At 43.2% G+C, this 22,166-nt stretch overlaps 1 protein-coding gene across 4 annotated transcripts; it reads left to right on the forward strand.

The window, feature by feature from the left end:
- Positions 1-1,413: 1,413 nt before the first annotated feature.
- Positions 1,414-21,679, forward strand: AKAP10 (A-kinase anchoring protein 10). 4 transcript variants are annotated; one of them, XM_055794293.1, is made up of 15 exons: positions 1,415-1,794; positions 5,458-5,505; positions 7,816-7,998; positions 8,312-8,866; positions 10,323-10,421; positions 10,873-10,957; positions 11,310-11,433; positions 12,323-12,459; positions 13,543-13,687; positions 14,413-14,586; positions 16,753-16,862; positions 17,730-17,812; positions 18,395-18,447; positions 19,066-19,161; positions 20,246-21,679. In XM_055794293.1, the coding sequence occupies exons 1-15, from the start codon at positions 1,617-1,619 to the stop codon at positions 20,249-20,251; spliced, it is 2,076 nt and encodes a 691-aa protein (XP_055650268.1). In that variant the 5' UTR covers positions 1,415-1,616; the 3' UTR covers positions 20,252-21,679. The 4 variants fall into 4 exon arrangements, 2 of the variants coding, with proteins under 2 accessions (XP_055650267.1, XP_055650268.1); XM_055794292.1 differs by lacking the exon at positions 20,246-21,679 and having other exon boundaries at positions 1,414-1,794; positions 19,066-19,410; XR_008745563.1 differs by lacking the exons at positions 16,753-16,862; positions 20,246-21,679 and having other exon boundaries at positions 1,414-1,794; positions 19,066-19,149.
- Positions 21,680-22,166: the final 487 nt, after the last annotated feature.

The raw sequence follows: 22,166 nt of genomic DNA on the forward strand, positions 1-22,166 counted from the left end.
TGAAAGATGTTGCCGAAATCTATGTAACAATTATTAATTACGTAATTTTCTCATGGCTCAAGCACCAACAGCGGGACAGTTACATCGCAGAGGGATGACACTGCGTCAATCCATCATGACACGAGTGTGTATGAGGAAGAACGGCAGCCGCCTCCTGCAGTCCCTGCTCCACCTGCAGCTTTTGTTTCAGGATCCTTGGGGCGTTTTGCTAACAGGGCCCCATGGGACAAAGCCCTGGGGGTCGAGCCCAGAAATGTTGTGGCCTAAAAGAGCTTGAAGAGGAATTGGGCTGAGCGCTGTGTGTTTGGAAAGCTAAATCCTGTCCAGTCTGGAGTGCCAAAGCCCAGGAAAGGGGATGTGTTTTGTGTTTCTTCCATGTTCACCGGCGCTGGAGTTCCTTGCTCCCAGCTGGCTCTCCAGTGTCCACGGCAGTTTCGGAGGCGTAGGGCTGTACGGTTTGCTGCACGGAGCAGGTGCAGCTGTGTGACTCCGGGAGAGCTGCTTTCTGGCCCCACGCCTCAGCTTCCTCGTACGTAAACCAGAACTTATAATAATAGTCTTCATAAAGTATTTGTAAAGCATTAGTATCATATACTGCTCCTCAGAGATCAACGTAAACAACGTGTAACAAGTACAAATGTCCTTTGTAGCTGCGGAAAGAACAGGTTTGCCGCGGGAGGATAATTAAGAGGGTTTTTGTGGCAGGACTCCGGATGCTGACGGATCTGACTTATCAGACACTCCACATTCCTGCACCCGCTGCAGCCCCACGCCCTGCCGGGCGGGGTTTTCTGTTACACCGCCACAGTGACCAGGTACTTGGCGATGGCGTGGCAGCGCCCTGCCACGCTCCTGGCACCACCTGCACGTGCCGACTCGTGCCGCCACGTCCCCAGTCCCCTGCGCTGCGGGGGCGGCTTTTGCCCGCAGGGCCCAGGCCCTCGCCTGGCACACCGCGTGCTGGTGCCCGACAGCGGTGAGGCGTGGCGGGGTGTCAGCCCCCCGCTGCAGCCCCCCGCCCCAAGGGGCATTCTGGGCCCACGTCTCGGGGGTCTCCAGGGCGCTTCACGCAGCACCTCAGCGCTCACCGGCCCCGCCGTGGCCGCTGCCTCCTGCCCCTCGCTCGCTGTCGCCCGCCCTCGGGGCGGGTCGTCACCTTTCTCCCACTGGACGTCCCCAAACTGCCGGGGCAGCCCCAAACCGCCTCCTCGCGGCCCTCCTGCCCTCAACCGCCACGGCCGCCTCATGCCGCCCGGCGCCCCCCGCCCTGATCAAAGATGGCCGCCCGCCCCCGCCGCGGCCCCCCGTGAGCTCCTTGCCCTCATCCACGATGGCCGCCCCGGCCAATCCGCGAGTCGGGGCGGCCATGTTGAGTGAGGCGGGGGCCGCGGCCGCATCCCGTCATGCTCGGCGGGCGGCCGCCCGGAAGAGGGAGCGGGGCGGTTGTTGACAACATGGCGGCCGCTGGCGCCTCCGCGGGAGGAAGAGGCGGAGGGAGAGGCGGCGGCGGGCGGAGGAAGGAGTCTCATTCATAGGGAGCCCGGCTTGCTGCCCTCGCCCCCTCCCTCCCCTCCTTCCCCCCTCCCCAGCGGCCGCCTCGCCCCCTCCCCGGCACCATGTCCTTCTTTAGGCGGAAAGGTAGGGGGGCGGCGGGCGGGAGGCCCGGGGCTGAGGGACGGCCGCCGGCCTCGTCCCCCGCACGGCTGCTGGGCCCCGCGCCTGCCCCTCCGGGCACGGTCACCGGGCCCCGAGAGGAAGCTCGGCCCCCGCGGAGCGCGCTCCCCGCGAATGACGGTCAGTGCCGGGCCCCGCGGCGGGGCCCTTTTATCTCTCGGGGCGGGGGGCGGCGGGCGGGGGACCCCGGGGCTGCGGCTCTCCCGGGCCGCCCTGCCCGTGCGCGGGGCCCGGGGGCTGTGACATGGCCCGCACCTCCTGCCTTTGCGGAGCCTCTGAACTGTTGACACGGTGTTTTTCTCACGGCGCCGGTAGACACCGCTCTGTAAAATCCGACCGAACGGGCGAAGGGTGCTAGAGCCGTGGCTGCACCCCCAGCTGAGTGAGGGACCTCATCGCACCGAGCCCTTCGCCAAAGCCGGCGCCACCGACACGTTATTCCCTGACGCGCTTGTGGCTGTTACACAGGGCGATCGGGACTCCTGAAATATGTACAGTATCACCACTGCACAGATGGACGTAGTTCAAACGTTCTTTGGGAGCAAAGCGTTTTGAAGGCACTCGTGCTACAGCTGGCGCTGGTGTGGCACCTTCAGTCTGCACCGTGTCTGGTTTGAGTGGGTTTTGTTGGAAGTGGCACCTTTTAGGAAGGGCCTCCCGGGAAAGCAGCTCTGCTTTCTCTAGTGCTGAGTTCAAGCAATGGGACCGTGGCGGTTCCAGCCGTGGCTGGCAGCAGTGCTCTCGCAGAGCCTTCCTCACTTACTAAAGCCCGGAATGTCCATCTTGGGAGGCCAGGCTGTAAGTTAGGAGGAAGGAGCATAGTATCTGAGATGATGTTTTTGCTCTTGACTGACCCGTCCTGTTGTAACCTTACTCAGCCAGAGTATCAGCGTTGAAAGTTTCATTTTTTGTGGAGGTTAGTGCAGTAGTCCTGGAAGAAATGAGTTTAAACTACTGTTCTGAAGACTCTTGAAGGCCACTTGAGGGCTTTGCAAATACCATAGTCCTTTTTGGGGTGTTTGCATGCTAACATTGAGCTGCAGAATCAAACTTTCATAGTGCTTTTAAACCCTTCAAAAATCGCTTCTGCTGCTTCGCTGGTGAGAACTGTGGAGCTGATGTTCCATCCTGATGCATCATCATAAGAATGATAGAAGCTTTGGTGAAAACTTTCTCGGGGAGAAAGTAATTAAAATCCTGAGTCTGTTACTTTCATTAAAGGATCTTTGGTCAGAGAAGCACAGTCAGAACTAAATGCCCAAGAGAGGCAATCTTGGAGAAGTAAGCTTTCATCTGGGCTGTACAAAGAATGATAGTTTTGTATAATCTCCATTTTAGATATGGGCTTTTAGAGAAGGTCTTAATCTGCAGCTGGGAGAAAAGCAACACAGTAAGGGTTATGGTAGAACTCCACTGACTAGACAGACACGTGCAGCCCCAAACTGTATAGGAGCATCAGTGTTCTGGGGTGAGCTGTCATTGTTTAAGAGGATATTGCATTGGGTAGCAACTAGAGCAATTGTTAAAAATTGAATTATAGCAAGGATCGCAAAAGAACTAGTGTGGAAAAATCAAGAACAGCAGTGAAATGGTTATTTTTCATACGGGCTTTTAAGTAAAGGTCTAGAAGACTGAGGGTGGATCATAAGTTGAGAAATTAAACTCTTACAGTTGAACCAGCAGCCAGGTGCTTGAGGGCAGATTATGAAATTGTTATCAATGAAACAGCCAGACAACGTGCTCATTCGCTAGGAATGTCTTGGAAATAGTGTACAGTCTTACTGGCTGGCTGACCTCTGAAACTTTGTATTACATAATTTTTTGTACACGTTTGTGTGTGAACAGCATGGGTTTGTTCATTCTTCTGCATCTCAAGATGCGAATTAAAATTCTCAAACATCACGTGGCTGGCTTGCGTTGGTTTGATACGTTACTCCTTTGTGAATGGGGTTTGCTACTGGAAGTTCTCACAACCCCTTAGTCCTTGATTATCCTGTACCGCAGTTACCTCTTGTTTCACACAGACACCAAGTGACATCCGTTTTTTTGAGGAAATTGAAAGTAAATTCCTGTAGTGAAACTTCACTCTCTAATATTTGGTCTTGTCACATAGAGGAGTTTTCTTTTGTCCTCTGCTGTTAATGACTTCGTTTTGTTCTGCTTGGAGGTGTGGGGGGGAAGCAGTCTGTGTATAAAGAGGTTAGGAACATGAACCAGGAGTTTGTATTACCAGTAATAAGTAGGTAATTAGGCAGAGAGGAACTGAGTAGTTGGTAAGAAGGAACAGATATATTTAAACTGAAAATAGGCTTATGGAGGACTCTTGTGTTGAAACTCAGGAATCATTGCTGATAGTTAGGAGTCAGTTTGATGAATCGGCTATTGGAATAATTTTGGAATGATAAAGGCTCATAATACTGTAGAGAGGTTTCTTCGTTCCCATTGCACCTCGGGGTTACTTCAGACATGCAGGGTTTTTTCGGTGATTTTTCTCCTGCATATCAGCACGCCCCCAGTTATGTAAAAGCTGCTTATTCCCACTGTTCGCAGCTGCATCTGGCTGCAGGAGCTCAGTTTTGAAAGGATCCAGCTCTTAATGGACGCTTAAGCCCCACTGTCAGAGAGCGAGAATGTGCTAGCTGCTAGCTGAAATCTTAAATGCTGAGTTGCCAGTTTGCAGACCTGCAATGTTTTTACTTCTCGCAGTGAAGGCTGGCAGCACGGCAGTGCTGCAGCTGCCACTGTGCAGGACAATTATGTAACCAGACGTTGGAGTTTCCCTTTAGAATATTTTCAATACTTAGGTCAGAATAGGAAAGTTGGGGGGTTTTGTTTAATCCACTTGTGTTTTGTGATGTAAATGTTTGATTGTGCTGGGTTATGATTTGTGGTTATGTATGGAAGGACTCTACAATCAGTGTTCAGAGATGACCTATTTGTAGTAATAATCCCAGCCTGGAGCAGCCAGAGGAGGCTTTGCTGGTAGATCATGTTCCTCAGTATCCCCACTTAATTTGTTTCTCACACCATCCTCTTTATGTACTACTTCGGTTTCTTTATTTTGAAACGGGTCTGCTCATTTGGTTCCTTTAGGAGCGTCCTTTTAAAAAATAAATTAAAAAAAACACACCACTTTTCCATCACAACTTTTTTAAACTATTCTCTTCCCATTAGTTGCTTACCGTAGGTGTGACGATAGTTCAGTTATATTATTTGAGAGAGAATTAACTGTTTGCAGGGTATTTCCAGAACACTGTTGTGGTATCCATCATGACTGAGGAGTCATGGGCTGGCTCTGGCTTCATGGAGCTGGTACATCTCCTCAGCTTTGTGCGTTGCACTGCTCTTCCTGCAATTTGAGGGAAATGTTGGGTTTAGATGTGTGATTTCTGGTTCACAGAGAGCATCTGCCAGTGCTGTACACTTAAAACCCAGCTGTCCCGTTCTTTCCAGTTAATGCTGCTTATTAAAGTAACCTTGAACGTAGCCTTGCTTTAATCATATAGACAAGCGAGCATCTTTCTCAGCGTTAATTTTAATATACTGTATTTCATTGAACATATTTCACAGATTATAAGGTTTTGCTTTTGAAAATAAATCAACGCAAAAGCTTTGAAAGCCTCTGTTAATTACTATATGTGCAGATTTAAGTAAGATGAGTTTTAACAAAATGATAGTTTACACCTGCCTTGATACTTGCTGAAATAGGGAATTTTGTCTGTTCTCTGGTAAATGCATTTAGTCACCCAAAATAGCATTAACATTTTCCTTTGTATTTTACAGTGAAAGGCAAAGAACAAGAAAAGACCGCAGATGTGAAAGCAATTAAAAGTAAGATCAATGTTTATTTTTGTCTATAAATTCAGTTATCTAATATCATCTGCCATTTTTATTTTAATTGGCATAATTTCCTTACAAGTGAGCACAGATGTGACCTATGCATTAAAAAAAGACCCAAAACTTAATTCTGTTTCTGAGTATTTATAGTAACTAATCTTTCCTAGTCATCTTGCTGAATCTGTAAGTACAGAAGGTTATTAAATTATGTCAGACATGAGCTTTAATTCAAAGTGATCATGCAATTCAGTCACTTTGCAAATAGTGGTTATTCCTTATCTACAACAAATTGCTTCTGAAATCTCTTGCTTACACGTAGTGTACTTTGCAGTTTTGAAAATGCAGCTTAACCCTGTCTGACTTGCCAAAGAGGCTGCCGGTGTCTGATTTAACTTTGACTGATGCGGCTTGTGGGACTGAGGATGTGAACCTTGGTCAGAATGTGTAGCTATTCTAACACTGCGCCGTGTGGTGCAGAAATCTCGCTGCCAAATCTGCTAGGAGGGCAAAAGAAATCTTGAGGAGAAAGAAGTTTGAGCTGTGGCAAAACAAGATTATTTATCCTGTCGTTTTTTATTGCTATACAAAAAGGAGATGAGATAATTTGTTTGAATCTGATATGTTACTTTTATATCCTCAGACAAAATCCTGTTTCTGTACTTGTTAATATGTTATCTGGATACCAAGAGAAAATTAAAGGCTCTTTTCACCTTGGTGGTCTGTCTTTCAAATCAAATATAGGAAACAGTAAGTTGCATCCATTTAATAGCACACCCTGTGATTTCAGTGCAACTACAATTTCTGATGACTAGCTGAAAGAGTTTTCCAGGAAAAGCCTACAGTGTGGCGACCCTGTTATTAAAAGTAAATTTGAAAATTACTCAGTGAGCTGCTACAAACAGAGAGCATCTTTCCAGTGTGGCAAGCAGCTACTCTGCAGTCTGTGTGATGTTGGGTTAGTGATGTAGTGCTATCTGGAAGATTTGGAACAGGTGTTTGATCCTTAGATAAAGTAGAATAATTTTTCCTCAAATGTTCATGATGTATATTAAATTGAAGTCTAATTCACAAAAGGCTAAACCTTTGAGGCGTGTGGCTCTGCTCCTACGTGAGTAGCCCTCACCAAGTTTTCCCCGTTACTGTCAGCAGCCCAGGCAACTGGCTGCCAGTCCGGTGGCCTCAGAAAAAATAAGTTTTCTCCGTTATTGCTGGTACTTAATACCAAAGGCTTTGTAGGAGGTGGCAAGTGGTGTCTTGGTACCAAACACTGCAACTGGAGAAACGCCTCGCAATAACGTAAACATTTTAACTCTCTTATACTGTTGCTCCGAAGGTACCTGTTACCATGACATGCAAGTGTGAAACTGTCAGCTTCTGTCATCATGTGTCATGAAATTGTGAATAAAAATAAAGTTATGCAGCATGAAAGTCATCCAAAGGGAGTTGCTTGACGCCTTGACAAAGCACACCATTAGGAGGTAGTGTGCTGAGATAATGTGTCAACTGACTCGTATTTTTGAGTCAGGTGTAAGATGTCCTTGTGTGACATCCTAATCAAATGCAATTTCCTGAGAGCTTTTGAAACTGCTATGAGCACACTTAGTTTTTTCAACTTATCATCAATTAACAATTAGTTAATTCTTTTTCACTGGCAGTTTTCTGTGAGGAAGTTCTTTGTTCTCTTTGGGCTCAGATAGCCAGGCGTACTCAAAGACAGCTAGAGAAGGTTAAGGTCTATAACCTGGGGTTTCATCAGACATATTTCCTTGCTGCTTTTTTTCTCTTAAAACCAAATAGAAAAAAGAAAATGTTTCTGAAAAATATTCTTGTTAAAACTCACAGATGGCTTTGTAGTTCAGGATTTTGTAGCGCATTTTGGCCTTCAGAAAGGTATGGAAATGGATTGGCAAGAACACTACAACTAAACCACATTGTTGCCAAAATAGCATTAAGCTGTTACGGTATCAGTATCAAGGAAGCAGGAAGACTCGGGAATAATATTTCACATGTAAACTTAGACTTGGTGTCTTTTGATTAGCTACTGAGTAAGGAAAATACAGGTGGGTGGGTTCCACTGCTCTACTGGAAGTGAATTTCCTCTTGCAGTAATAAAACTTGTTTATTTCTGTCATCTTTACTCTTACCAGACCCTCAATCAAAGATGACGCACAGTGGTACAATGAGGTTTTTAGTAAGATTGACTCTTGCAAACTCTGTGGCACGTGTTGGGGCGCTTAGCATTGGGTACTGCTTAGAAGAGGTCTTGGGATCCTTGTCTTTTCATCATTCCTGTCTTGATTCCAGCTCCAGTACCAGTACATTCCCCTCAAAGAAGCACTAGAAATCATGCCTTGCTGGAGGCTGCAGGACCAAGCCATGTGGCAATTAATGCCATCTCTGCCAACATGGACTCTTTTTCTAGCAGTCGGACAGCTGCCCTTAAGAAGCAGCCAAGTCACATGGAAGCTGCTCATTTTGGAGACTTAGGTAAGGCTTCATCAGCTCTAGAATAACGGCAACATTTCTTCTTAGTCTGTGTTTATTACTGGTATGCTCACCGTCCTTTGGTTTTCAGGCAAGTAATTAGCGAAACTGGCTGCTGTTACAATAGCACCTGTGTTACCCTGGAAGGGTTTTAATTGGGGACAGTACCTTTGCTTGTTAAAAGAGGTTCCTTGGCATTGTGTACCACTGTTATGTTGGAGTCATCTCTTCCCCAGCTGCGCTGCAGGATGGTTTTGTATCAAATACCCGTGCCTGCAGTACAGCATGGAGTCATTCCCTTTATATTTTTCTTTAGGCAGATCGTGTCTGAATTATCAGGCTCAAGAGACCAAATCAAGCCTTTCAAAGACCCTTGAACAGGTTCTGCAGGACAATGTAGCCCTCCCTTATTTTATCCAGTTTATGGAACTCCGCAGAATGGAACACTTGGTTAAGTTTTGGTTAGAGGCTGAAAGCTTCCACTCCACAACATGGTCCCGTATAAGAGCACACAGCCTGAACACAGTTAAGCAGAGCTCGTTGGCAGAGCCAGTGTCGCCCTCAAAACAGCAGGAAATTGCGTCATCTTCTCCAACTGGATTGCTTGAGGAGAGGCTGGAGTATTCTAGCACAGTCTGTCTGCTCAGGACCAAGCCAGTGGCTTCGGACAAGAACGACAGAACTAGCAACAGCCAGAACCACGTCCTCCCGGGTCAGGAGAGTGATAATACCAGTGTTCTTTGTCTAAGAAAATCTGAGACAAGTACCCACTCTGTTCCAGCTGACCAACAAGAACCTTCCAAGCTTACAGTATCAAATAGAAACAGCCCCTCCTCTGCACTAAAAGACTTGTCAGGAAAACTCATGAAAAGTAAGTGCCGTGTGTTTCCTTTCTTTGAAAAAGTGGGGAGATGGGGAACGTACCAGCTGCTGCTTGCTTTGTACGGTGAGCTGCCTCTGTTCCCATGTGTTCTTGCCAAGTATGATGTGATGTTGTGAGGAAGAAAATTGTGTGTATCAGTAATGTTAACCTGCTGTATAAGCTAGTGGTCAGTTTGAGCTATGTATTATTTGACTCTCTGGTTGTTTAAAAATAAATAAGCTGCTGAAGAGCCTTCAAAATCATGTGCTCTAATAAGCTTAGGTTGCTTCTGTTCCTACTTGTATAATTTAAGAAATGAAGATGAACACTGCCATTCCCTTTCTTCCCTCACCCGTCCCAACTTAAAAGAATTGCAGAAAATGTGGATGATGGGGCTGAGAATTGATAATTAACTTGGCACAGAAGGTAAATATCCTGTATCGCATAAAATGACATAAGTAACAGTTGCAAGAGACTTGTAGAGACTTTTGTGTGGAACGTACTGTTTTTGTTCTTGGATTTATTTGATAGAGTTCCTCCCCTTGTAACTGATTTGTTCTCATTTGGATTCCACCTCTTCAGAGGCTACTGGAAGTAAGGATGAAATTAAAATATTTACTTTTGGTAGTAAGCTACATGCACAGTAACCTGTTTCTCTACTTTGCATCTACTCAGTCCTTTCTCATTTGTGCAAGTCTACAGACAAAAAGGAAACACTTCTTTCTTCATATTGGTTCCTTTTGTTTGCCCAACTGTTTCCTTGTGTTGCATCCCTTTCTCTTGCTGTTTGTCTTTCTCATATAGTTATTTATCATGTACCTCCACAATACATAACCTCAGCCCCAGAGTAGCTTAAACAAATGCGATGATACTTCAGTCATGAAAAGCACCTCTGCTTTCTGACAGTTAAAAAGAATTTGACAGTACTAGGTCTTTTTTGAGAAGTCTGGAGTATAATTTTTTTTTCTCTCTTCCAGACCAGTGTCCCAAATCTCAAAAGATGACACGTAAACATACTCCTTGTTTTAAGGCATCCTATTTTAAGATATTTTTTTTCTTGTAATTCCTTTATGATACAAATACTTCATATTCTGTATGATGAGAGCTAGAAATTGGGAACTTCACTGCAGATCTTGCCAGAAAGGCGTTACTTCTGGGACTAAGGTGTGCGGCTGAGGAAGAGGGTGCTGTCTTGTCTGGTGGTAGGGAATTGAGAGCTGCGTTGCTTTGTTCCATCTCACTAGTCCGTCCGTGCTGGGCTTATCGTGACCTGGCTAGAGGTAACAGTCACTGTAGCTCATCAGTAGCAAAGTATCGAGTAGTGGACTGAAAGCTTCATGGGAAAGAAACTTACCACTGATAATTAGATACTTGCTTTTCTGAAGAGCAGATGTTTGTTATTCGCTCCTCGTTTTAGACCTGTGCCAGGATAATCAGAGTTTGATTCTGTATTTCTTCCTTGTAGGTATAGAACGGGATGCAGTTAGTACTTTTACCAAATATATTTCTCCAGATGCTGCTAAACCAATACCTATTACAGAAGCGATGAGAAATGACATAGTTGGTAAGAATGTATGCTGCTTACTCATTTCAGAGCTTCCTCCTTCCCCAAAAAGATGCATCTTTAATACCACATACACTCACATTTCTTTTTATTTTTATGAATTTTAAAGCCACTTGTAAAAGATCATAGATAACATGACAAGTATCACTGGATCTGACCTTTCAGTAGTGCTGTGCAATATCCCCAGAAGAACCTTCAGAGGCTTTGCTTAAATTAGTGAAAGAATTCCTGGTGGTTATGGAGGGAATCCCCATTTGAGTCTCAATCAAATGTTTTAGCTGTAATACTATCATTCAGCTATCTGCAGTACTTGAAAAGCTCGTTTTGCACAGTCAGAACCAACTGATTCTACTGGATTTGAACTGCAGTTTCTCATTAACCAGTTGTCACTCGTGTCTTTCAGCTTGATCAGCCAAATACATGTTAAAATTAACCTGGTCTTTCTTTGCAGCAAAGATTTGTGGGGAAGATGGACAAGTGGATCCTAACTGTTTTGTTACAGCACAGTCCATAGTGTTTAATGCAATGGAACAAGAGTAAGTTGATTGGTTTGGCTTCTTGTGTCTGTTGCCTTTTGCAAAAAGTGGTTCTGTTAAATGGTTATGCTTCCCTGAAAATTTTTAGCCAACTGTTTGTGCAGTCTTCTGTATTTGAAACTACTCAGATCTTTTCCTGCATATCCATTCTTGTGATCACTTGAAGTTGTGTGTGCGTGCTATTATTGTATTCTTTGTGTCTGTCTTGTGTCATTTGTCAACCCATACCATTTCTTGTTTGTTTTTATTTAACTAAAAGCTTTAAGACTTGTGGGGTGAGAGCTAGGTGGTTCTAAGGTGCCTTGAACACTGTGGACCGTTAATAACTAACTGTCATTCTGTCTGTGTGCAGGCACTTTAGTGAATTTTTGCGAAGTCATCATTTCTGTAAATACCAGATTGAGGTGCTGACTAGTGGGACTGTTTATCTGGCTGACATCCTTTTCTGTGAATCAGCCCTGTTCTATTTCTCTGAGGTGAGTGTTAGGTTTTGGGGTTTCTCTTCTTTTATTCCTTTCTATCAAATGCAAAAAACTATTCACCCCCTGATGGCTCTAATAAAGACACCTCAAATGTAATAAAAAAGATGAGGTGTATCTTTTTCTGAGAGAAAATGCATTGAAAGGTTTCCTGCCCACGTGTAGAACTATTTCACATGTTGAAACCTACATGCTGTATTGTAGAATGAGTTTTGGTGCGTGCCCGCTCCAGTTAGTGCTTGTGTCTCTTTGCTCTGTAGAAGCTTTGACATCGTTGTCTTAATCTTGCCAAATGAGGTAGTGACTTTGAAAGCCTTAAGCATTCTTACAGATAACAAATAATTCATTGGCTTTATGCAGAGAGGATACCAGCTAGGAATGTGGTAGGTTAGATGTATGATTTTACAGTTGTGGGGTCCTCTGCCTTCAGGGAGTCATCTGTTAATTCTAAAATACTTGTCCCAGTAGTCTGACAAGCCAGTCTAGTTTGAAACGGCAAACTGAGAAGCTGAGACGGTACTCTGAGTTCAATGTGAGCTAAGCAAAACATGAAAATAGTGTTTCCTCTGTCTTCAGTATGATTAAAAAAAAAAAAAAGTATGGAAACTAAACGTCGAAATTACCACAGAAATGTCACAAGTTCTTATTTAAAAAAAAAAAAAAAAAAACAAAACAAAACCCAAAACAAACTAAATCTGTCTGCAACACTGTACCTGAAAATTCAGAAAATGTAAGATACACTGGTGGCAATTCTGCATCATTAATATACGGACTATATTTTTTGTTTAAATGGAAAGCAGCAGGTTTGTCTATGCTTATTAAAAGTTTCTTGCTAAAACTTCTTTAATTTCTCCTCTTTTTTTTTTTTTTTTGATTTCCCTTCTAGTACATGGAGAAGGAAGATGCAGTTAATGTATTGCAGTTCTGGTTGGCAGCAGATAACTTCCAGTCTCAGCTTGCTGCCAAAAAAGGCCAGTATGATGGGCAAGAAGCACAGAATGATGCCATGATTTTATATGACAAGTGAGGGAGTTCAACAATTACTTGTTTCTGAAGCTCTAATTTTGTGCTTGTAGTTTTGTGTTGCACTGTGCAAAAAGAACTTTTCACTTTCAGACTGTAACTGTGCAGTCTTGCACTGTTACACTGAAATGTGTTTTATTAAGGTGGCCTTCGATGTGTATGAACACAAGAACTTACAAAATTTTTCTTTATGCATGAGGAGAAAAATCCTTATAAAGACTCCATTCTTAAACGTAATTTGGAGTTTTCAGGACTTGATTGCTTGAGTTTATGTTTGTTTGTGAAATATCAAAGCCAGTTGGTTGGCATTTGAAAATGTAAAGGATTTAAACCTAATAGCAGGTGCAACACTGTAGAAAAACCTTAAAGTTCACACACTATTGTCCATTTAAAGTAGGCTGTGGGAGCTGTTACATATGTAGTAAAAGCCAAACAGTGCTTGTTCTTAATATTTCAGAATATTTTCTTTTTTTAAGGAAGCAACCAGATGCCTTTTAATATCAGGCTTTCCTCTCACTCTCAATAGTGTAACTATTTTTCCTTTTTGTGCTTCACCTGGGCAATAATGCAACAGACATCAAAACTGCTTCCAGAAAAAGTTTGTCCTTAAGCTTAAGTGTGAGACTTGTTGCCACAGCTTGTTGAGTTATTACCCTGGTAGGAAATAATAATTGGAGAGGAAGCAAACAATTCCCTCTGACTTTCATCAGTCGTCCTCCCACTCCATCCATAAACTTGGTTTTCAACGATGTGATTAGTGAAGCAAGTGCTGTTTCAGAGTGCCGGGTGTTTCCTCTTCCCTGCTGCAAGGCTCTGTGTGTAAGATCCTGCTCATCAGCAGTCAGGTGATGCTCGCTCTTTTATCTGTATCTTCGAGGCAAGGTTTTATCAAAAGCTTTTCTGTGAGTAAGGGATTTTCTTCCCCTGTAGTTAGTGAGGATCAGTTGTACGCATGTTTTTGCAGCCAGCACCATCTAGTGACTGCAGCATGAGGAATGGCCTGTGGGAAGGGTTGGGTACTCGCCACCTGCAGAGTTTTGCAAATCTTGTTCTGTTGTCGTCTTCCTCTGTCCGGTGCTGCAGGTACTTCTCTCTTCAGGCCACTCATCCTCTTGGGTTTGATGACTCGGTGAGGTTAGAGATTGAGTCCAACATCTGTAGGGAAGGTGGTCCTCTCCCTAACTGTTTCACCACTCCCTTACGGCAGGCGTGGACAACCATGGAGACGGTGAGAGAGCTTCTTCGGTTTTGACAGTTAATAAAGCTGATGTGGAGACCCTGTGGTGTCAGGTGTCCCCTGCAGCATCTCTGATTTGTCCTGTTCTTTTATTGAGTTCCTGTTTACCTGGATAATAGAACAAATAGAAAAATTTGCTAAACTATTTTCCCCAGCTTGATTTGAAAAGATGCCACCCACTGGCTTCTGTTATTTCTCTGTGAAATGTTTGTCTTGGGTGATTATTGCGTTTTAATGGAAGTACCAGAATTTCCTTCCTTGTGAATTGCTGTCAGCAGCTCCTTGTGTATCTTTAGAAAATTTTCCTTCCTGTTAGTAACAGTTATTTGCAAGTCTAATACCAGTGGTGTGGTTAATAGCATAACTCTGGGATACCTGGATACTAGAGATTAGTGATTTGATTCTGGATTTTTCAACAGCATTGCAAAATAACTGTAAGCCTGTTGGGTTGTCAGGATTTTCTAGAGGGGAAAAAAACCCACTCTACTTCAGCTCCAGTTACTGGAGGGTTTGGTTAATATGCAGTTGTTTTTGTTCGTTTTGCAGTAGGATTTGAATTTAAAGCAGTACAGTTGGTAATCTGGAGTAATTCCACGTGTGGACACTTTTACTTGTGTACCATCTACACAAGGACTGTGTCCCTTCTGTTTGCAGACATCTACAGTAATTGTGCAGACCAGCCTAGATTAAAGAGAACTCCTTCTTCTGTCTCTCAGGTTTTTTTACCTGGCTTCTTGTCCAGCAACCTTTACTACAAATACTTGAATGATCTCATCCATTCAGTACGAGGAGATGAATTTCCAGGAGCGAATATTGCACTGAGTATTCACGGCCCAGGTAGCTCTCCTGATAGTGATTCTATAGGGGGCCCGGATGGCTCTGCCTCCCAGGTATGCGTTTCTTGGTTTGATTCTGTTATAGGAAATGCTGCCGTCACGTTTCTGTATCAATATCAAAGTTCATACACTTTAAGGAAACATCTTGTAATGTGAAGCTTCCCCTTCTGCTCTAATGTTAAAGCGAGTGTTCTGTCGGGACGTGTTCAGCCTGCCTGCTGCTGAGTTCTAACAGTATTGGCGTGGAAGGGTGGCCGTCCTGTTTGTTGTACCCAGACCCTTGTACTCCTTTTAGTTCTTCGCATCAAAGTGATGTTTTTATTAAGCTGTTAATAGTCACTGAAGACTGTTTTGTAGTGCTGTAACATTGAAGAATGCGCTTTTTTTTTTTTTTTTTTAGAAATAAGGGGTTTGATTAATGCCATAGTTGTAACTTTAGGTGAAAACTGGCACTTGTGAATATTCTATAGAAATTAAATATGCAAGTTTTGTGTGCTCCAGTCTATTAAAATGCCAGATCTTCTGTCCTGAAGAGTCCACTCAGTTCCAGGGTTTAAGGCATCTGTCTGCTCAAACATGGAGCAGTGCCAGTTAATATCTGACCGGGTGGTGCTCGCTGGTTTGTCTCAGCAGACTTCTCCCTGCTGTTGTCCTAAGCTAGCTACTCCTGCTGGTCTGATCGAGAATGGCCAGACTCCTGACTTTTCCAAAAGAACCTTCTGACACTTCACTGTGTTACCGCCAAGATGCTTTGAGCCGGGGGGTGATACCTGAATTTTGTTTGCATGTATAAGTTTGATGTAAAGCCAGACATAAGAAAAAAAGTCTGTTGCTGGGTGAGGCATTCTAATCACGCACGATGAGAGCTATGTGGCTGCTGCTTTGCTGTAGTGTGTAGATACCAACAAGAATGTGCCTAGGCTCCTTCAGCTCTGTTACCCTTCCAAAGTCCTTGAGAAATGGCCACTGTGTATTTGCTTTGCACGGTGCCCTGGTTGCAGGCCAGCATCTTTCTTTTTTACTGCTTTTCATGGTGCCGCTTTGAGAGCTGTGTTCCCTTGTGGGCCTAGCCTCAGAAACAGAGCTCATTACACACTGAAACTAGCCCGGTAATGTTGGAGATGTGTTTTTAACCAAGAGTTGTCTATTCCAAAAATTCTAGCTTTGCTTAATTCAGATGTGAAAGAAGAGAGGATAAGCAGATTCTGACTTATCTGTAACCAGGTCATTTTGCAAACTGCAAGCCCAGCTGAGAGCAGAAAAGCGAAGTAAGAACTGCTTCTGCTGAATTGCTTTTATTGAATGCTGCAGTGCTACCATGGGTTTTATATCCAGTATCTAGACCAACGTTATTGATGTACTGTGTTTCAAGCAACTTGGAAGCTGTCCTACCAGCTTGTAATATTTTTAAACCTCCTAATTTGCAAGGAGGGAATATTCCTCCTCGTTCCAAAGTGGGAGTAAAATCTGTGTTCTTGAAATATCCTGCTGCTTGATAGCGTGAGCAGGAGAAACTGCTGGTAATTGGCTTGCTTGGACAGTTTAGGAAATGAAGTGCTGCATTTGGTGTTGTGCATTCCTGCTTATCTGAATAGGAGAATCTCTGAGCTTCTGCATATATTTGCATAAAGAACAGCACTTATGCAGAGCAGCAGGAAAGGAGTTTGCAAGGCAGCTGCCATAAATGTTTCTGTTGTGTGTTAAGGTGCTAATAGATTGCTGTGCATTTGTGTTCTCCCTGCTGTTGCTCTAATGTTTCCTTGGCTTTTTTCCTAATCTTACATAAATACTCCAGGCCAAAAGATAAATGTTTGTTCTCTGTGTATGGAGGAAGCGTTGTGTGTTCGGGAATTGCTTACCAAGTGCATGAGAGGAATGAGTGAAGCTGCTGAAGCTTTTGAAGTAGTTCAGTGCTAAGTACTCACAAACAAATAATTTGCATGCACAGACAGATCTGTTCAGTGGATAATGCTTAGGCAGCAGTCCTTACACGTATGTATGCTGACCTGTACGTTGTGTTCTGTTCATGTAACTTCATCATCCTCTGTTTAAAAACAGTGTCATACTGAGTTAGCTGTGCAGATGCTCTCTAATTCTTTTATGCTTGCTTACAGACTTTATAGAGGTTTATCTAAGTGTAAAAGCACTAAAATTGCACTTTTGTTAAGAAGCTATTAGTTGTCTGCATTGGGCACTAATACTTAGAATTTTTATTTGTAGTCCAATGTCAAAAAGGCTAATGTTAAAATCCTGAAAAATTTTGATGAAGCAATAATTGTAGATGCTGCAAGTCTGGATCCAGAATCTTTATATCAACGAACATATGCAGGGTAAGGTTCATTCAGTGTATCTCATTCTTTCTAGTGATGTTTCACCTCTCTCATTTTTGCTGTGTCCTCCTGCGTGGAGAGTACCCACACGTAAGATGTTGCAATCTTAGTATCTTAGTCTTAATGTTTGGCAGTAAACTGATTCCAATAGCGTGATTTAACACCAATGTCATAGTGAATGCTTCTCTGACCAGAGTGGCAGCCAGAAAAATATTTCCAATTGGGTTTTCTCTTTCTCCTAGTTATTATTCCTGTTTTACTCCAAAATACAGCCAAGTAGCTCCTGTTTGGAGTTGGAACAGAAAAGAATAAGCTTGGGCGCCTTAGATGTCTAATGTGCAACTGATTTCTCCCTACCTCCATGGGAGAGAATGGCTGAGACTTTCTTTAGCGGTTTGCACAGCTATTCTTCTGTTTCTTAAGTTGCTCTCTGTTACAGAGCTCTTCCACCCTGTGGATCTCATACAGAAATTCTTTGTTTCTATAGCTACCTTGCTTTTCTGTCACATACCAATCTTCTGTCCTTTCAGGTGCTGTAAACTGTTTTCCTCCCTAATAACATGTTTTTGTAGTAGTGTGGAGCACTTGTTAGCACTGCCTGTTGACATTACGTGATTGAGTCATTGAAGCATTTGCCTGCTTCTAGTTTCTAGAAGAATTTTTAAGATACACTTTGAATTCAGATATGTGAGAAGAGCATGGGATTTTTCCCAGTGTATCAAATTTAGGTGGAAGAGGTGGTAAGTGGTCTTCTGGCGCTAGAGTCTTTATTGTGGTGGGGTTTTTGTTTTCCTGACTGGTAGCTTTCCATAATGCTGAAGTTCTCTTGGTAACCTGTGTGGTTCTTTGTATTCCTCCTCTCTTCAGGAGGATGACGTTTGGACGAGTCAGTGACCTGGGACAGTTTATCAGAGAATCTGAACCTGAGCCTGATGTCAAAAAATCAAAAGGTTTGCTTTCCTTTTTCTATTTCTGTAAACACCTGCAGAGCTGCTCTCTTCCTTACTGCAGTTAAGATGAGCAAGATTCTTGGCTCTTCCCAGACCTGTTTTAAGCCAATTAGAGGTGTTTAGGGGATCATCCTGTACTGAGGCAAAACCCGTCTCTGGCCCGGTTTCCTATCCAAATTCTGCTTTTCTGGTCCAGCTGGACTCCTGGGAGTATGAGCAGCCTGTGGGAGTTGGAGCTGTCGATGGAACCTGGCAGGGATGGAAGCCACTAGCAGCTGCGCTGATGATCAAACCTTCAAAGCTTTGGTCTCAAGATGAAAAAGAACTTGAGCTCTCCACATGCTTCCCACCCAGTTTGGGACCTGCTGTTAATGCTGCTTTTCAGCTCTGGTAAAGAGGAATGGTTCGGGCTCAGTGTCTAATGAACCATGGCTCCACGTAATCCCTTGTCTTTCATGCTATGCTTCTGTGTTCTCCAACACCAGCAGTGCAAACCCTTCAGGATGAAAGGAAGTAGCTTTTATAGAGGTGTGCCATGGAGGGTGCTAATCTACTTTGCTTGCTGTTTTTTATCTCAACTAGGGTCCATGTTTTCACAAGCAATGAAGAAATGGGTTCAAGGAAACACAGATGAGGTGTGTCCTATTTTATGTTGTCCTTGTGACTTACTTTACAGTGTAGATTAGGGAAATGAAGTACTGAAGTTCTTGATCCTGGCTCTTTCTCTCTGAGTATCTTTCTGATGCACCAGCAAGACTCTGTGTGCCAAATGTAATTTAATTGCACGCATGTGTGAAGCTAGTTCATTTTTTGCCAGTGCTTGCTGGTTTAACCAATAGAATGGTTAACTGTGTGCTTGCAGTCAAGGTTTTGCTTTTTATGGTGTTATAAGTTGTATCCACAATTGAGAGCAGAGGCGCTGCTCTTCTTTGTCTTGTGTTGGTTGGGTTGGGTTTTTTTACTGTGAAGTGACCACTGCACATGGATTGCAAGCTGCATTTTTCCCCCTTGGAGGGGCTTGGACAAGTCCCCAACAGATAAGTCTGCAATCTTCTCTAACTCACTCTCTTGACGTTAATGCTCTGCTTGGAAACCAGGTGCATTTCCATCAAGGGAGGGTAATGTTTACTACAGGTCACTGAGTTGTGAAGGTTAACTGCATCTCCAAGGTTGAGTGTGTGAATGATGCTGAGGGAACTGTGTTTTTAAGAACTTGCAGCTATTTGTATTTTCGGATGTTTTTTCTGCGGCAGGCTCAAGAAGAGATGGCTTGGAGGATAGCGAAGATGATAGTCAATGACGTTATGCAGCAGGCGCAATGTGAACAGCCTTCGGAGAAGGTTACTAAGGTAAGGGGGTGGAAAGGCTGCCTGTCTTTATCTGACGTAAGCCAGACTGTGGGAGGAGCAGAGCTCTTGCTCGCCTTCCTAGTGCATCCAAAACCCATGCTGGTAAATGTTCAGACTAACACAGCACGATACAAAGAAACAAAGGTTGGAAGTGTTTCAGCCTACATATGATGATGTAGGAATTTCTTAACAGACAACTGTAGCGGTTCTCCTGCGCAAGCATTAAAATTCTTTGTTCATTTTGAGTCTTTACAAACTGCCTTAGTGAAAAGAGTGATTTGTGCTGCAGGATCGATACTGTAATTCCTTACTTGAGTTCACACTTGGTGTTTCCTGTTAACAGATACTGGTATATTTGCCTAAAGGGTCTGTAAAACTCAAGAGCTGGGAAGTTGTCTTGCTGGGTGCGCTAACTTACGCAGTGCTGTGTCTGCACTTTTAAGGACACAATAGCCCTGTCCATAGGCTAGTGGCTTGGTGTGGCGTGTTATTGTTTAGTGACTTAGTTGTTGTGCAAGTCCACATTTTCTGTGTTTAAAAAACACCCCAACGGGTCTGATGCAACAGGTGGAGTTTTGTGAAATAATGACGACAGCAGTGTACCAAGTTAATCTGGTATTTCTGGCTTTCAGGCATCTGACTTCTTAAAAATTTACTTGCGCTGGTTTTAATTATTGAAGGTTAAATGGGCTTTGGCACATGTTTTTAGACCCAAATGGATGGATCCATAGTTTCACTATGTAACTGTTTTCTTTTTAATAGAGCAGTTACATTTAAATGACTTGTATAATGATTTCACTTAATAGCTTGGCTGCAAATGATATAATTCCAGTCGGGCTAGATGAAAAGGTCACTCAGCACAGTATTTAGAAAGTACCAGGTGGCTGCAGGTGCTCTGGCATTGTTTAAGCAAGTATGGTTACAGTTATCGGAAGGTTGAGTGTGTTGGGGGATTTTTTTTTTTCCTCTCCCAAACTCATAAGCATACGTGGCCTCAACATTTTTAAACACAAAATGTCTTTCGAGCGATTGCCTTGTATGTTTTAGGGTAAAGTGAACTCTAACCTTGTTTTTCTTTTTCCAGCTATGATTTCGGAAATGCCAGAACAGGAAATCTGGTTTTCCCGCTTGGAGAATGAGTGGACTTTCCCTTTTGGTGGGTTCTTTAACACAGCCAATAAAAACAAAACACTGTTACTCCAACCGCCGAACTCTCCCTCATTTATAAGGAAGAATGAAAAAAGAAGCAATCGTGTACCTCCACTGTAGAGCGTGAAGAAACACTTTTTCCTGTTGTATGTGGCGTTAACAATAAGGATGGTTTTTAAAAGAGGTGAAGACGCAGTTTACGAATGCGTCACTGAGAAACTGCGATCAGCTTCACAAATACTTAACCCTGTCTCAAAAAGACTTTTAAGCAAAATATCTGGAATGGGACACAAGCCACGACAGAGGGGAAGGTTTTGCTGTAGTTTCTAGTTCTACTACTTGTAATTTTTTTAAACACGTAATTGGAGAGGCCATGGGGCATGTTGCCAACATCGGCCATTGGAGAAGCGAACCTGAAATGGTGAATTCATTGGCATTGAATGACCTAAAAAGTCCGAAGTTTTATTTTTTCCTTACTTGAAATAGATGCGTATTCAACTGTAAGATAAATGTATTTTACTTCATAACTATGTTAACTTTGAAGGCAGTGTAGAATGATGAGAAGCAAAGCCTGGACAGTGTTAACTCCCTTGTTTGAGCTCTTACACCTGCATACACAACCCCCTGCTTCTGACACAGAGCAGACTTGAAAGCTCATCTTGCACTTGTGCGACCCTCTGCCCCCAAGCCATGGCTCCGAATGCAGCCCACATTCTGAGGAGATTGTACCCTGTAGACTGTTCCATTTTCTTTCCTTTGCATCCCATGAGCAAAGAAAAAAGTAATTGCTGCCATTCTCCATAGCTTGTTGTCCTCCAACCAACATGGTATCTAATTCCAGATGTTTGGTTTACAAAGAAAAACAATTTTTAGTAACCTCTGGCCTTCTTCCTGACATTGGCAATGCTTGCGACTTGCAAAACCTTTAGTTTAATCAAAAAGCCACAGTGTTACACAGCACCTCTGTTATTTTTTTTCCAGTGAATTGATTTTGCAGGGTATCATAAGTACTCAGTGTCTCACCATTCTGTTATTGCTGCATTTTTAGTATACAACACTTAGGGTTTTTTTGTTTTATTCTTATGATTGCTTTTTTGTCCGCAAACTTGTGCAAAAAAATCACTTTTTGAAGAACTCAAATCATCTCCAATGTTCAGAATATCTTGATTGACTAGCAAGTGTTATTCTGTTGCAATATTCGATTGTATAGAGACACACTGTATTGTCTATAAAAAAGCAAAAAAGGCTGTGTATAGGTTTTTGGTACTATGTACCACCTCTTACTTCTCTCATGCCCAAGTATTCATGTACTTAAAACATACTATATTTAATTGTGTTTTGATTTAAAATATATAAATATTAAAATTTGTGTCAGTTTTCTGTTTTGATGGGATTTGACCTTACCTGTTGGTTGTGTTTGGTGGTTTGTTTTTTTTTTTTTTTTTACAATGTTGTCTTGGCGAGTTATAAAAGGAAGTTTGTCCTTGGTATACTTGCACACAGTTCTCACTATTTAATGGATGATGTTGATGGCAGATTTTTGAAATTAGAATAATTTCTATCGAAATACTAAATAAGGTGTTTTAATTGCAGGCCATGTCAGAAGTTGGCTGGGAAATGGGTAGAATGGGCAGGGCTTGGTGCTGTGGTGCAGTATTGAACAACCCATGTACATTTGAATCCCGCATGGGAGTGCTAAACCTCACCTGTTCTGCACACAATGCTGACTCCTTTTTCCACCTTTCCAACCAGCTGAGTGTGTTGAGGGATTACAGGCCACAAGTTTAGGTACAGATATGGCTCAGGGCTGCGTTTCCCTTAGCTGCTGTGCTGCCTGGGCTGGAAGTGGCCAGACC

Source organism: Falco peregrinus, chromosome 2, assembly GCF_023634155.1.
Source record: "Falco peregrinus isolate bFalPer1 chromosome 2, bFalPer1.pri, whole genome shotgun sequence".
In the NCBI taxonomy this organism is placed as follows: domain Eukaryota; kingdom Metazoa; phylum Chordata; class Aves; order Falconiformes; family Falconidae; genus Falco; species Falco peregrinus.

Excerpts from the sequence above, each read along its gene's own strand:
- AKAP10 (XM_055794292.1), top strand. The coding sequence starts at position 1,617 with ATGTCCTTCTTTAGGCGGAAAGGTAGGGGGGCGGCGGGCGGGAGGCCC. Across the intron at positions 1,795-5,457 it reads CGCGCTCCCCGCGAATGACG|TGAAAGGCAAAGAACAAGAA; the intron begins GTCAGTGCCGGG and ends TGTATTTTACAG. Across the intron at positions 7,999-8,311 it reads TGCTCATTTTGGAGACTTAG|GCAGATCGTGTCTGAATTAT; the intron begins GTAAGGCTTCAT and ends ATTTTTCTTTAG.